General features: G+C 43.6%; 1 protein-coding gene across 13 annotated transcripts in view; it reads left to right on the forward strand.

The window, feature by feature from the left end:
* The window catches only part of CCDC85A (coiled-coil domain containing 85A), a 122,787-nt gene that overhangs the window by 46,967 nt on the left and 59,238 nt on the right, over positions 1-16,582 (forward strand). For 8 of the 13 annotated variants that reach the window (XM_035320819.1, XM_035320831.1, XM_035320818.1 and 5 more), the window contains one exon: positions 2,938-3,853. In XM_035320819.1, coding sequence (XP_035176710.1) covers positions 2,938-3,853 — 916 coding nt within the window. Of the gene's footprint in view, positions 1-197; positions 611-2,937; positions 3,854-12,761; positions 12,839-16,582 lie in introns of those variants that run through there. The other 5 variants (XM_035320828.1, XM_035320829.1, XM_035320830.1 and 2 more) reach the window with 2 other exon arrangements.

Below are 16,582 nucleotides of genomic sequence, written 5' to 3' on the forward strand. Positions count from 1 at the left end.
GCGGGCCCGCACGTGGCGGCGCGCCCCGCTGAAAAGCCGGCGGCCGTGGCGCGCCCGCCCGAGCCGTGCCGGGCTGTGCCGTGCCATAGCATAGCGTACCCTGCCCTGCCCTGCCCTACCGAGCCGCGCCGGCACCGTGCGCCTGGGGAGAGAGCCAAGCTTGCAGGGTTCCTGCTCTCTCTCTCTTTTTTTTTTTTCCCTTTTTTTTTTTTTTTTTTCTTTTTCCTCTTTTTTTACTTTTTTCCTTTCCCGACCGGGGAAGTTTGCTGCTCGGCTTCCCCCCCCCGCCTTCTCCTCCTCCTTTCGGCCGGGCTCCGCTGCCCGCGCCCCGACGGGCCCCCCCCGCGAGCACCGGCCGCCCCCCGCGGCGGGGTGCCCCCCGGCCGCCGCCATGGCCAAAGTGGCGACGGAAAGTTGCGGGGCGGCGGCGGCCGAGGACCTGTCCAAGGTGTCGGACGAGGAGCTGCTCAAGTGGAGCAAGGAGGAGCTGATCCGCAGCCTGCGCCGCGCCGAGGCCGAGAAGATGAGCGCGATGCTGGACCACAGCAACCTCATCCGCGAGGTGAACCGCCGCCTCCAGCTCCACCTGGGCGAGATCCGCGGCCTCAAGGTAGCGCCCGGGCCGTGCCGTGCCGCCCGTAGCGGAGCCAGCCCCGCTGGGTCGCAGCCGGGTTAAGCGGCACCATAGGGTGCGTGCGAAAGAGCCCAGCGTGCGGAGCCGCTGGCATCAAAAGCCTTTGCTTGGGTTACGCAGCTTGCTGCCGCTGTTTTAGGGTGGCTTACCGAACTGTCGGGTAGCCTGGCAGGCTGCTCAGAGAGCCGGCCATGCCCAGGATGTGGTGAGATACCCAGGGGTTTGGCTGGGGGTGACCAGAAGCAGTCCACAGTTTGCTGGGTGAGAAGGACATCTGATGGTAACGCATCTCTGATCATGCCACCCTCAGTGGCATCTTCTGTGGGCTATGCCAAGAGGCAGACCAAGTCTGTAACGATTTACCCCTTCTTGATTTAACTCTCTGCTTGAGTGAGAATCGTAGTCCCTAATGTTTCCTTCTCTGCTTCCTATGGCCGGGGAGAGAGCGTGACAGGTAATTACCCTGCTGTAGCATGTACAGGTGCATTACAGACCCAGAGAGTTAGCTCAAGGCAGGCATGACTGCAAACACCTTCTGTCTTGCTGCTTTGAGAAAAGAGATTGTTTTCAGAAATTCCTTTGGTGAGGTGAAGTCGGAGGGAAGGGGAGAAGACCCAGATGCAGTGGGGGCTTTCACATTTTTATGTGAGAGCGTATCAGAACAGCAGTCTTGATTGGCAGAGTGGCTGTAAACAAGTAAATTATTGAGAAAGCATCCTCGATAGTAGCATGATGTAAGATAAATAGCATGTGGGGGAAGAGTGTTCCTGTCTCTCAGGTTTTCCCGTTCCGCGGAGTGCGAGGGTGTCTGTGTGAGTCCCCTCTGCCTACTGGGAATAAGTGGTGTCTGGGGGTGAGACCTGTCAGTGACAGCATGTCGGTGACCTCATGTTTTAAAAGCGAGTTAAATTACAGCAACAGTATCTTTCTCCCAGCTCTGTGTGAAGGTGTTGTGCCATTGTATGGATTTATTTATCTGCTGGATAAGTAACAGGACGCACCAAGATGTGTAGGAAGGAGTGACAAATTCCTCTCTCCGTGCTCAACACCCGGAGTGATGTTTAACTTCCTCCATTTGTTCAGCTGCCTCAGCTGGAACTTTTGAAAGGAATTTGAGAAAACAAGGCTTTAAGCCCTCTTTTGTCCCACGTGAAAGAATGGAGCTGTGGGGAACGGTGACCAGCGATGCCTGGTCTCAGTGCTTCCTGCTTCCGCCTGATGAATTGAGGGCTTCCACACAAACTCATCTATGCTACCATGGGATCACTTTAAATACTTCTCTCCAGCATAGATTTTCTGAGGCTACCGTGTAGCCTCGTTGAGATTTCTCCTTTGTTGAATCTGGGTTTTAATCACTCAAGTTCCAAGTTGTTCTCAGAGGATAGAATGCGTGCAGGCATGCACACATCTGGTGGTGCTGCAGAAGCTTCATTTTCTGAAGAAACTGTGCTAAAATGGGCTTTTTGTAAGGCTACATTTTTGACAATTGTGGCTAATCTCTACTTGTAATATTGTACATAAGGAGGGATGAACATTTAGATGAGAGAAAGATAAATATGGTCACAAGCCAGTTTAGTAGAACTAGGAGCATGAAATAGTGAAAGTATTTTCTTTGGCATGTTATTCTGCTTATAGTAGTAGCTTGAACGTTTTTGCTTCAGATGGGTCCTCGCTTAGAGAAGGGCGTGGAATCACATTCTTTGTTTTACTAGGAGTGAAAAATCTGTTAAAGCAGATTAGTTATTTCAGAGTGGTTGAAGCAAGGCTGGTAAAGTGGCGATTTACAAGGTTCTCTTATGGAAATCTGGAGTGAAATCAAACAAAACCCAAATATCTTAAATCTCTTGCTTTTTAGTGTGAATATGCTTTAGGGAATAGGGGCTGTAAATGTTAATAATCGAGATTACAATTTCTGATGTACCTTAAGGTCGCATTCGGCAGTAACTTGTATGTGAGTATTTCTCAAGGGAATGAGATCCTCATGAGAGAGCTTATGATCTTTGCCCAATTTGGGACCTAAATTACTCTGATGTTTAGGATGAGCATGAATTAAACTCACACAATTTTTATGCTGTATCAGAAGTTAGCATTTGATTCCCTCAGGGTTAGCTCCATGCTATATTCACTTTTTTGCTGGGCAGCAGCTTTGTTTGAAGCACGATATTGTATGCCAGATCTACACAATTATTTATGCCTTGCTTGAGTGCTTAGATGTTGGGTTTATGGCACTGGCTTGTATAATATGATGGTGTAACATTGATTCTTTTAGACACTTCCCTGTCATGATTCTCTTTCTTTTAAAGGATATCAATCAGAAGCTGCAGGAAGATAACCAAGAACTGAGGGACCTTTGCTGCTTTCTGGATGATGACAGGCAGAAAGGCAAGAAGGTGTCCCGTGAGTGGCAGAGACTGGGCAGATACAGCGCGAGCATCATGCACAAAGAGGTTGCCTTATACTTACAGAAGCTGAAGGAACTGGAGGTGAGACAAGAAGAAGTGGTTAAGGAGAACCTGGAGCTGAAAGAACTGTGCGTGTTGCTGGATGAGGAGAAGAGTGGTGGAGCTGGCAGCCGGAGCTCTATTGACAGCCAAATCAGCCTGTGCCAATTAACTGCTACGAGTGCTTACATAAGAGATGTCGGTGATGGGAGTAGCACTTCCAGCACGGGAAGCACAGATAGTCCAGATCATCATAAACATCATCCAAGTACTAGTCCAGAACATCTCCAAAAAACACGGGGTGAAGGAAGCCCAGAGCATCAGAAGCACAGGAGTATCAGCCCCGAGCACCTCCAGAAGCCGAGGGGTTCTGGCAGTCCTGATCTTCACCTGAAAGGACCAAGTCCAGAGCATCACAAAGCCATTGTCAAAGCACCTGAACAACAAAAGCACAGCAGTAGCAGTCCAGAAACTCTCCCAAAGCACGTTTTGAGTAGTAGCCCTGAACACTTTCAAAAGCAGAGGCCTGGTAGCAGCCCTGAGCATCAAAAGCACAGCAGTAGCAGCCCAGATCATCTTCAAAAGCACACGCTGAGTGGAAGTACAGAACATCTCCACAAGGTGCGGGGTACGAGCCCTGAGCATCTCAAGCAACACTATGGAGGGAGCCCGGAGCATCTCAAACATCTCAGTGGAGGCAGCAGAGAAGGTACCCTCAGGAGACAAGTAACAGATGACCTTTCCCCTCACCACAGAAGTATATACAACGGAATGAATGGTGGGTCGATAAACTTAGGGAAAATGTACTCTGAAAACTACTAAGGCAGTTCCAGTGGTATTTCAGATGTTAATGGAAAAGTAATGTTTTTTTTAAAAATATGAAATGAAAACAAGTCTGGTGTTAGCATTGTTCTTGTAGCAAGTGAATTAATCGGAGTGTACCTGTTTGCCTGTCCAGTAGGTGTTGGGTGGATTTAAAAAATGGAGAAGTGGATCTTGAGTGTTCGTCTGTAAGGTACAGAGAAGCAGCTCCTGGCCTGGGGCCTGCTCTGTGGTCGGTAGGTGTAAACTGCCTGTCCCTAGGTAGATTTATGTTTAACGTTGCTTAGAAGGGAGATGCTTATGTTTCTTGTCTTGCCTATGTTTGAGTCAGTGGAGTGGAGGTGAAATCTCTTGTTTTACTTCCACCCCAACCTAGTTTGTCTGAGGCTTTCAAGATTGTAAAAATTCCTGTTCAGTGGTGGAAGGCTTCTTACATCTTTTTTTCATAAACTTTGGAAAGAACCCAGATGAAGAGTGAGGCTCGGTATAAACGAATCTGATACCTTCTGCAACTTTGCAAAGCCTCAACTTTGCATGTGTTTAATTATAACAAATTAAAAAATGAAGGAGGATCTTAAGGTGCTTTATGCGTGTGATGGTGTTATTGCTGCACTTCAGAAAAATGCCAGACAAACAGGCCAGCTCCTCAGAGCTGTGTATTCTCAGTGATTGCAATTAACTACTTATTTTTAAGATAGTCACAATTCAAATATTTCAGTGTTTTGAAAGCCTGGCAGTTATGACACTATCGAAAGGAATGAAATACAGCAAATGAAATGTTTTCAAAGTTCATACATCCTACAGTGCTGCTGGAATAACTTTCTGTAGATTTAGCAGAAGTTCTGAAGTTTGCTCCAGTTTTTTATTTGTGCTTTGAGATGTTTTCGTAAAGGAAATTACCATCCTGTATACGTGAAAACCTGTTTCTCAGACCTTTACAAAAGATTTGAAGGCAAGCTCTGAAGTGAGGATTTTGCCTTAGTAAACTGTCTTGGATGGAGTTCATGTGTTTCCATTTTATAAGCAGCTGCAAGAAGTTGTGTTGACATCGGTGGAACCGAGCACTTGTTGGATCTCCCTGGGAGTGAGCCCTGTGCCGGGTGCTGTCCTCACCATTTATCATGTTGCTCTCTTACATCTGTCTGTTTTATCTGTGATGATTGTCTTAACTTACAGAATGCCTTCAGTTAACCTTCTCTGTAGGGACAGATCCAGATTCCTAGTAGTGAAATGGATATATTTGACAGGGCTGACAAACCCCCAAGTGGTAAGTGTTAGAGACTTCTCATGCGCTTCTGAAACACTTTAAAATGATTAATGAGAGTGCTTGACAACTTTGTGGAGATGTGTAACACGTACTTTTTAAAAGTTGGTCTTGTAAAACTTCCCCTAAATACTGTACTTCATTCGGTTCTTTCTGTTTAAAATGAGTACATTGACCTGACTGTAAGTAGAGTGAAGTATGGAACCAGAAAGGTGGCTTCTTAATCCCACTTGCTGATAATGTAGAAAGGTGATGTAAGGTTTTAAGTATTTATTTTTAAAATTCAGTCACAGACAAAGATGTGTTTTTCTCTGCTCCCAGCATGGTGGGCTTTCTGACGGGTTGTTTTTTTTTTTTCTGGTCCAGATAGTCTTGCTGAGAACGCAGCCGTATTATTAGCAGTGAAAGCAGTTGTTACTTTAAGCATGAGATGACTGGCGTCCTTTGTGCAGAGTATTTCATTGATGTACAACTTGGACTCAAGCCCCAAGGAGCTGGAGATGGCAGCTGCTGATTTGGGAGTCTGTTTATTGACTTTAATCAGAGTTTTGCCTGTCCTGCTCTTAATATAATCATTTTTGCAGAGGACTTGGCTCACCAGCGAGTTGTCAAACGTCTCTTCTTTCATGTTTGTATAACTTGATGCAGGCACGGGATAGATGTTGGCGGTGAGGTTTACTTCTGGCATTGCTCCGACCTTGGACTCCCTTTGGTCGGTGGTGGAAACTGACAGCTTTGCTGGGAGGAACCAGCCTTAAACTTCAGGAAAATACTTGGTCCTCACAGCTAGGCGGTTTGCTGGGTTTGGGGCTTTTGTCAGATGCTGTAAACGCGGGGAAGAACAGTTAACGTGAGCATGGTGAAAGTCCTGGCTGTCATCACTTGTTATTGTTGGGAAAGCATTGTGTATATCTTGATTTACACACTTCTTGTGTACCTGTATGCATGAACCTGCCCCTTGATTATAGGTGGGGAGCTGTGCATTGAGCTGTGGTTTTTTTTTTTTTTTTTTTTTTGGCATCTGCTGTGAGGAACTTATGAGAATACAGCTTGGAAATTCTATTGAGAAAAGTAAAAGGATGCTATTCTTGATTCTTACCCCCAAAATCATGTAGTAAGCAAACTGTCACGTCTGTGAAACCTAGTTTATTGTAAATCTTGGAGTGTAGCAACCTAGGAGGCATTTGCACACCTGTGTGGTTGTTTTGCAGGGCAAATGGTACTTGTGCTCTGACATCTGAGCTGCAAGGGTGAAGTGTTTGTGATCTTACTGATGACTAGCGAAGACTAAAATCTTCTGACTTATAAACGTATAAAATGATGTAGTCAGAACTTAACAAACTCAGTGAGGGTTGGCCGGTTTCCATCGGTCTCAACTCCAAGTCACATCTGAGAGGGGAAGGCATTCCTCTGCACATCAAACCTCATTCTTAAAAGTTCTATGCTGTCTACCTGAAATTGCTATTCCTAATTAGAAAGCATGCATGCTAACAGCCTAGCTACTTCTGTTGGGATGAGGGCTCCCATATGTTGCTAACAGTTCCTAAATTTGCCCTAAATTCTGGTCTTGTTAGCACCTGTGTGACCACCAGTAACGTGTGGTTATCCGCCAGAACCTCGTGTATAAACACACATGGAATGGAGTTAGAATCATTGCAGGTTGTGGTCAAACTCTCAAGCTAAATTCATTTCAATGTAATATTACAGTGGCAACAGAAATAGGATGCGCAGCTAAGTCTGCTTTACAGGGTATGGTATATGCATTAATCATTTTGGCTTCAGGAGTGTTTCAAGCTGTCATGAGGAACAAGAAGTTACAGCAGGTTGGAAGCTCTCTTTCGTCCTTAGGAACAGCTGAAGGAATAAAGGATGAGGTGATAACATTTTCTTTCATAATTTTCCTCATTTTCTATTCTTACAGGTTTGCTCTTGTCATTTTTCCTTGTATGACAATTCACTTTTCATTGATAAGATTCATAAAGCTTTAAAAAAGAAAAAAAAAAGGTAACAGTGCAGTATTTGACACACTTTTCTGAAACATGTATCCTCAACTTTTGGAGTGACAGAAAATGGGGTCTGAAAGCTAAGTTTGGCTTGATGGTTGCTAATAGAAAACATATGTATTTCCTTTTTTTTGAAGGCTCCACCCACATAAAGCATGGTAACTGTCTTTTGCTGTGATCACTCGAGTGTTCTGGCTAATGAGCACAGAGGTATTTGGGATAGAAAGACTGCTGAAATTAGAAGAGAAAATACCAGTGGTAACAATGTTTTATAGAGAACATTTATGCTCTAGAATAATAGATGACAGTCTTTAACTCTGACACAAATACGTGGGGTGTAAGTGCCTCTGTATAAATTAACGTGCTTTCAGCATTTGCAATCTAAGTGGTGTTTTTTATTCCAAGCAATTTATTGTAAACTTTCTATTTTAAGCAGTCCTTTGTTTTACCCTGGGCTTTGACTTTTATGTGAAAGGAAAATATCAGAAGGCTTTCATATGTGCCTTTTGCTTCCTGCTGAGGTTATTAATGAAGAGCAGTAAAACTGCTGACTAACGCCGTACGTACCGCGGGAGGTGTGAGGGCTGGGAGAACAGATGCGGCAGCACCTCTTGAGCAAGAGTACTTGTAAGTTCAACTTGACTTCAATCTTGAACAATTCCTGCTATAAATGTGCTTCTTAGGAGGAAAATAAAATGAGAAAACACTTTTATTTTGCTGCGCTGAATACAGAGAGGGAACTGCGGTATGGCTGCAGTGAGAGAAAACTTGTACTAACATTACTGAATTACCTGATACCCTCTCAGTGGAAATAGCTCACATCCTGCTGGCCAAACAGTGAAATGATGTCATTCTGCGTAGCGTTACTCACATTATTTTTCTAACAGTTGAAATGGAAGTAATTTGCCTGTCGTGAATACAGTGCACAACGCTGCGTGTAACCCGAGCCTTCCCGATGGCACCCACTACTGTACATCTGCCATGTGAGGCCTGACACAGCGTTGCTTACTCCTGAGAGCAATCAGTTGTGTAAGCCAAGGCTACAGGATGGATTGAATTTTTTGCTTGTCAGTATGAATTTATCTACTGTTTATTTCAGACATTCATTATTTTAATTGCAGAGCTCTGAAACTTTTATGTCAATGGGAGTCTTTCAGTTGAATTCCATAGGTTTTGCATCAGACTTGTAAAACAGTTTTAGTTATCACGTGCTGTAAGAGAACTGAGGCATGATATGTGAATGTGTATGTGATTAGAACATGCTGCGTTTATTACCAAACTCACTTTTTTGTGGAGTAATTGGTCAGGTTGAAAATGTGGCTTATAATACCAAAACGATGAACCTCCTAGAAACTCATGTGGGGATTGTGGGAACAGTTTACACTTACGTAGCCTTAACTTCACTGACAAAACCAGTTTGGGTGTAAGTATTTTAGCGTGTGGTGAATCATCCTTCCAGCAAAAGTATTGATATGTTAATAAAAAGACTGAAGCCCCTTTGTGAAGAAACTTGTCTCGTTTCGAACAGTTGTGTGGATGTTCCAGCACTCCGACTGCTGAAAGGTTTGGGGCATTCAGACTAGGGCTGACTGCAGAGGTTTGCTTCTGCTGCTGTTTGATGCCGTGATGCAGTGGTATCACACGTTACGGTGGAAGTGTAGCAAGGATTCAGCAGAACAGCTGAACACCACCCGTTACGGGGTTACAAGTAAACCACAGCCACGTGTGATCCGTAGCACTGTGCGAAGTCACCACTTAGAGGTTTTATATTTCCATCCTTTTTCTCCTAGATGGCATGTTGTGCTACACGATGCTGGCTTTGCAGTAAGGACTTCACGGTAATTCAGCCTGTCTTTGGAGGCAGTGGCCCTTTCACCAGAAGTACTGGCGCAGGCAGGAGGTTCCTACATGGGGTGTGCTGTCCTTAAACCACCACCAGCACACCATGTGCCTTTTAGAACATGGTCTGTGCTAGCCTGCGACGGCTGTGTGTGATAAGGTAGGCGTGAACTGACAAGCGTACAGCTGCTGCCAGGGAGCCAGGTACTTGTTCCCTGCTTGTTCTGTCATGCTGTAGTGACACAGGCCTGGGGGCAGCCCTGCCAGCGGCCCTCCCTTCAGACCTTCGAGCTGTGCCCTTGCTGCAGGCATTAGGCAGTGAAAAGGGGAGGTCAGCGGCTCTGCTTCCTGGCTCCAAGTCTGCTGGAACCTCTCTTACGCCTGGACAAGGACCTCCAGAGGTGAAAGGCTAACAGCAGATCATGGCCACTACTGACAGTGTCTTGACAAGCACTCTGCAGGCCAGCCCTTGGCATCCCCTGACTCCATTAGTGTTACACCTGGGATGCATTGGTTTTTCAGTTTATTCAATGTGTGTTTTTAAAATTAACTTATTTACTGAGGGGTGAGTAGGAGCTTGTTTCAGCATGTACTGGAAAAATAGAAAAGCTTATTTTCATCCTGTTTGGTCAAGAAGCAAGACGTTTGCCTTTAAATCAGCAGGAGAATCATCAAGAGTTTGGAGAGCAGTTAGTGTTGTCTTGAAATAGGTGGGTAGATTTTATTTATTTATTTTGTGCTGGAATGGAGAGTCCTCACATCAAAGCCTTGTCTGAGTCCCTGCTGGGAGAGAGTACCTTTAATTGGAGGACAGGGCCTTATGTGACATCGTCCTGTGCACAGCTTCCTGAGTTACTGTGTATTGGTTTTATTATAGTAAAGTATATATTAGAAATATTACAGTGATTGAATTGCCAGAGACAGAATTTGACAATTCTAATGCGGAGTTAGAATATTATAATAATAATTCTTGGTAAGTGTTGCTTATTTTAGTACTTGAGCCTTGTAGGATATACTATGTGCCTTTATTAAAAGGTGTCCTGTTATTTTTTTCTGTTCTATCTATTAATTGAATGTTTCTTCTTGAGATTAAAAAAAAATATTCGGAAGTTAATAATGGAGAATTGCTGCAGGTTGTGTAGGGACTGGAGCTGGTTGGGTTAACAACTGGGGAAGAGCACAGCAGTCAGTGTAGCGTGGGGTTAAAATTTTATACCATCATTCACACAGACAGTGCATAGGCAGTGACAGGTGTTGCAGGACAGTGAGGCATTCCCAATTATAGGGTATTTAATGAAGTATAATAAAGCTTTGTGTACATAAGAAATGTCACTAGCAATTAAAGTTCATTGGTTTCTGAGCTTGTAAGTCATGTCTTAATTAATAAACTGAAGCATAGCTTGTCTTAGGTCTTATTGTCATATACACTGATATATAGTTACTGAGAGAACATTGAGAATGATCTCCAAGTAATGATCTTGATATAAATCTTGTCTGCATGTTCCTCTTGAATAGTTAACGAGTGGGCTCTCTTCAGAGAATCAGCTAGGACTGAAACACCGAACTTTGCTTCTTAATGCAGAAAGAAGTATGCCTTATGCTTGACAGCCACACTGGTGAAAGGTTTCCAAGTGAATTTTGTGATATTTGTGGTATGATTGGCTTTCCCACAACCTCACACTTGGCGCTGTAGAAGAGCCCCCCTGTGTAAGTGTTGATGTTCTTGTCTGTCTGAAGATAACTGCACCATTAAGCCTTAGTAAAGAAAAACTGATCGAGCACTGTGCTGTGGAATTTGGAAGAGTGCTTTGAGAGGATACTCGATTGTAACTGAACTCTTAAGCCATGCCGGCAGACTAGCCAGGCTATTGCTGCTATGAAGTGATACAGAGCACAATGGCAGCCGGGGTCCTGAGCATTATCGGGCATTCCTTTGGGTAACACAAAATGAAAGATAACGTGTGAAACCACAGAAATCGCTGGCGTTTGGGAGAAGGGATCTAATCTGATTTAAGGCAAACGTCAGCTTCTAAGTAATATGAACTCAGAATGAGCTTTACTCTGACACTTTGTTCCGTTGCTGTTAATGGCAAGCTTTTTGGTTTGCCTTCATCTAAACCAGTTAGCCCTGATTCCCGATGGAGGAAAAAAAGAGGCTAAAATGCTGATTGCATCAGTGGTCTGATCCAGTGTAGCAATTTCTAACTTTTGTAAGATGGTTTTTCTGGTTGTTGCTCTTTCATATGAGGATGCATTTTTTTCCCCATGCTCTTATTCTCTAGCTGTGACTTGTGATATTCATCAAGGACTTCACAGTTTGTTCTTCACCTTTATTGCAAAGCTCAAGTAATGTGAAGGGTTTTAGTAACATTGATTCCTTTGTGTACGTGAATTAAGGATTTTCATTAACGTGGGGAATTCACAATCAAGAAATCTAAAAGCATATCTAAATAAACAAGAAAGAAAAATCCACCCTTCTCTCTTTCCATGCTTTTGAGATTTTTTTCAAGTTCTGCTGAAATCAGATCGCTTGTTCTGGGATTTTCCAACAGTATCACAAGAGAAAGATACCAAAGAAAATGAGAAAAGGGAAGGGATAGCCTGTAGGAGGCCTTGGACTAAAAGACATACACTGGTAGTAACAGCAAGTTGGTTCTGAGGAAAGTAATTATAAAAGTTTAATGTGGGGCGAGGATATATACTAAAAGCAATCAAGCAACCAACCAACCCTCCCTGCACATACCATAATGATAGCACTCTATGCACATGTAATATTTCTGTAAGTCTTTTTTAGTGCTTCAACTTCTTCCAGTTACACAGAGGAGAGTCAGGATCATGATTTGAGATCTGTCCACAAGTATTTGGTAGTGCACAGCATGGAAATGTTTGCAGATTTATTGATTGCGAACGGGAAAGCTGATGCCTTGAGGTAGGTTGTTCTAAGAGATGAGCAGTTACATAAAGCCTGTGAATAACAAGTAGTCTTAGTTCAACTTGTCAGTTCCGCTGTAAAACTTGGGGCTTATTTGCATTATCTCTGCATCCTTGGTGAGAGGAGGGGGCTAGCAGTGTTGCACTTGTATACTTTAGCAAGTTAAATGTTTCTTTGACCTTCTATTTTTTCCTTTGCTGTGAATTAGTACAGATAGGTCAGGTTACACAGGGTTAAAATGGCTACAAGATTTATAGTATTGTTTTGAAGAAGTCTATCATTATTTAAATGGTTATTTAGACTAATCAAATACAACAGCGTTCAAGCCTTGTCATGAATAACAGATGTGCTGCATCCAGGAGATCACAGTGAGCCTTGTGGTGAGCAACAATACTGAGAGGTTTTTTTTTTTTTTTTTGGTACCTTGTCAAGGTTAGCAAATTATTCCAGAGCTTTTATGCCTGTTATATCAAACAAGTATTAAAAAATACCTTATTTGATCTGTAGTGAGACGCCTCTTTCAAATGTTTGGCCTCAACGGTCACTGTATTTATTTCACTGCACCTCTTTTATCTGCATTGTACTGAGATTGGATCCCCAGACCAAAGCAAGATGCCTAAACACCCATGTCCCTGCAGTGCCCTGAATGAAGTCCCTTGCCTCTTATTGTAGTTCATCTTGCTTCCTTGTGGCTGTTTTAAAGGTTTTTGTAACTTTAAGTTAACTTTAAATTGTAGGCTTCTGCAGTATCATTAAATCCATAAAGAAAACGGATTTAATGCAAATAAAGCAAAGCATTCCAACAACGGTTTTTTTTCCTAACCAGATCTCCAACCACCAAGACCAAAGGCTCTGCAGTCTTAACTAAACAGCAGAAGATACCAGAATCAATGTCTCCTCCAGGTACAGGTGCTAAGAACTCTTTGCTTTATTCCTTGTTGTTGGAACTTGGCACATGATCTACTTTCCAATCAATAATGCTAAATCCCACATGGTGACTGCTTGCTACCATAGCACATGAATATTTCGGAATGTCGGGAGGACAAAAAGCATCCTGAGCGTATTTAAAATAAATCCTAACTTCAGCAGTCAGGCATTGCTATTTGCATATTTTACCTCCTTTATGGAAATAATAAAATGAAAAGAATGTCTGTCTCTTAGAGTGTACTGAAAAGTTGAACTCAAGCTGATAAAAATGAACTGCTGGATTGCCTGCCAGCATGGAACTGACTGATCAGGCTATTTTGGAAGCATGGCTCTGAGTTTGATCCTCTCAAGCAACTCCATCATCCTGGTTTTGATAAGAATGAGTTGGATAATTCTAACTCTGTATTGATCACACTCCTATGGTTATATCCAGTTGTAGACTCATGGAGTATCGAAAAGATACTTGGGGAAGTCTAAATGGGGATGTAGCTCAAAAGGACTTTGCCTTACCCTCTTTCCTTATTACTCTACAGCCACCCAAATTAAGCAGTTCATTGTACTTAAAAGACAAGTCAATGCTTATCAACTGCCACCTGGGAATGAGTACTGTAGGCACTGAAGCTAGGAGTCAGTTTCCTGGGCAACATACTCTATTCCAGCTCTGTTGCCTGGTGGTGCTTTTTATTTTAATACTTTTTTTCCTCTAACAAAATGAAAAGAGATGATTCTGATACCCATTTGAAAAATCAATATTTGAAGGATTAATGAAGGATGTTTGAAAGAGAAACAGCTTTTTTTTTTTTCTTTGAGGGCAAATTATCTGTTTAAATTTATCGATGTGAAAAGTTCTGTACTTGTAGTGTAGCACATCTTGGTTCCGTCTGTTCTGCATTTGACTGAGGTGCACTTAGCAGATGTATTTTTTTCAGTAAACTGATGTTAGGTGTCAATCCTACATGTAATAACCTAACGTGAGGTTTGGGGCATTTTTTGTCTTTGTTACTAGGGAAACAAGGTGTTGACCAGGTGCAGTCAGGTGACGCTTGCTCTCAATTTGTCACTTTTAATCAAGTGCTTTTAATAGCCCCAAAGTTTTTGTTAAATTGTAATTAATTTGTTCTTGTAGTGCAGCCCAGAATTGTATCAAGATGCATAGGAAGCAGGAGGCTCTTGAAACTCCGGGAGGGGAAAGGCCTGGAATGGGAGATGAAAGTGATGAGTAGATTATCACTGTCTGGAGTGAGAAGAATTCGGATAATGCTCGTGTTCAGTCTGTTAGGAGATGCTGTTTCCCAGGGAACCAGGAGCATCTTCATTCCAAACCCTTGAGTCTCACAGTGCCTGTGTCCTTACCAGCAGTGCAGTATCCAGGTGCCTCGGGGGGGTGAGCAGTTTGTGAGCCAGATGAACAGTAAACCAGCCAGCTGCTTGGCTGGGCTCGCTAGCACGGCTGTTGATACAGAGCTTTCCAAGTACTAAATATGCGCCCTGTTCTGGTGAAACACACTGGGAAGGGTCCTGGAGAGACACTTTCCTCACTGCTCCAGGAATCTGGGTATTTGGGGAGTATAAATCTAAGAACGCTCAATTTTTTCCACCCCCAGAGATACTTGTTGCATATAAGCAAACATAAGTTTCTCTATTTTACTGGTGTAAATTAGAAGTGGTTTGACTTGCAGGTTGCAGGACCATTCCCTCCTGATGTTGGCACTGTCCCTTCAGCAACCCAGATGTGTTTGTAGCTCAGGGCTCAGTCCAGGGGCAGGTCTGTGGAGGGGCCCCAGGATTCAGCTGGCGTGGGGCTGTGCTGCCAGCGGTCTGTGTGGCATCGCGCTGCCAGGCAGGGAGTGCCGGGGGTAATGGGCTTGCAGAGAGGTGTTTGTTGCCCTGGTCCCGCAGGAGCAGACCAGCAGCTGTCCTTCATTGTGCCTGTCCTCTGCTCCTGGCAGCCACTTCTGAGTCTGCCCAAAGGTGAATGGATTCTGACCTGCGTCGTCCTGCGCCTCCCTCTGCTCCAAGTGACTGCTGACTGGGCTGCCATTCTGCATGAGGGGTTTTTCTGATCTCCAGCTGCTGGACAGACAGATGTGGTCTGGGACAACCTGGTGGAGAGCAACTGGATCAAATGAGCAAAGTGCAGGCTTTGTGAAAGCCACGTGCCAGCTCCTCCTGGAAATCAGCAGAAGGGGAACCCAGAAGCTTGCTTGTAAGGCACAGAACACATCGAAGTCAGCTACCGATGGTCAAGGAGAAGCAGGCCTTGGTGTGAAATCGTGGAATTCTCATATTTAAACTTTCTAATGGTTCTCTTAAAGTAATATCGATTATCTTTATTCTTCACATGAGAATAATTATTAGATCTTGTGGAAAAGTGATTATTTTTCTTAAATGTTGGCTTTTTTTTTTTTTGCATGTGTGAAGTTCGAAGAATGCTCATTTGTGGTTCTTCATTTAAGCAGCTCGTTCTTCTGGGTTTTCCTTCCTTTTTTTTTTTTTTTTTTTACTACCTCGGCTCTGCAGTTTAGAGCCTGGGCATGATCAGAGTTTTAAAAGCAAATACTTCTTGATAGGGAGGAGTTCAATCTGGGGCTAGAGTAAGGTGATGGAAACAAGATGTTGGGAAGTGGCAGAAGACAGCTTTAAGCTGACATCTCTCACTGGAGGAATCATGATGTTGAACTAAACTCTTGCTTGAAATGAGAGGAGGGGCTGGAGGCAGCATTTGAGGATGGAGTCGCATGGGTTCGGCTGGAGGGACGCTGCCTGATGACAGCCCTCCTGCAGCGGTGGCAGTCGGACTCAGTTTCTGGTCCTCATAAGGAGAACTGATACAGGCGTGATGGTCTTGTGGAGCTGAGACCTTGAGACCTGCAAAGAGCAGTGGATGTGCTGTTAACCTGGGTAAGCTCTCACCTGTTGGAAGTGCCGGGATGTTACTTACAACTTAGCAGTAGTTCTCAAAACAACTTACCGAGGAAGCAAATATTGTGATCTTCACCTTGTGCATGAACGAACAATGGGCTGAACAAATGACAAGACAGGATCAATCAGCCACCAGCTAAACCTTAAATCCAGATTTCTTGCATTTTAGCTACTGATTATCCCATTGCATCATACCAGTTTTCTAAAGGCTTCTTTCTCAGTCTGAGTGTGGCTTAAGAACTGGGGCTGAGGTTACTCACGTGCCTAGAAAACACCTTAGCGAACAATTAGCTTGATACAAACACTTTCAATGTGTTTCCTTTCAAAATCAAGTTTTAAGGCAACCTGTTTCCTTCCTTCCTGAATTTCATGAATTATGCTAACCAGGCCAGTGGGGATCAAAGCTAATTTTAATTTTCTGTGTGTGTGCAGCAGGCAACCTGCATGATGTTAACGTACTTCTCATATTTACAGGATGTCTGAAATCTCTCCTTCAGCATAGTGACTTGCAATAAATCCAGACTGAGGAAAAAATGGAGTGCTGTGATAGCTGTACTAACAATTTTTTTTCTGCCTCTTTTCTTTTGGCACGTTTTTAATGGTGCAGGATAGGTGTGTAGCTGTAGTCGTCTTCATTTAGGAAATAAAGATGGTGATATGAATCTGAGGTGTTATCTGCTGGGGATTTTAGTCAAGTAGTCAGGTACAGTCAAAGGGAATATTCATCTTTCATCAAAATAAAATTGAAAAAGAAAGCTCTCGCTACAAAAAAAAAACGGGGGGGGGGGGGGGGGGGGG

Source organism: Oxyura jamaicensis, chromosome 3 (assembly GCF_011077185.1).
Source record: "Oxyura jamaicensis isolate SHBP4307 breed ruddy duck chromosome 3, BPBGC_Ojam_1.0, whole genome shotgun sequence".
Taxonomy (NCBI): Eukaryota; Metazoa; Chordata; class Aves; order Anseriformes; family Anatidae; genus Oxyura; species Oxyura jamaicensis.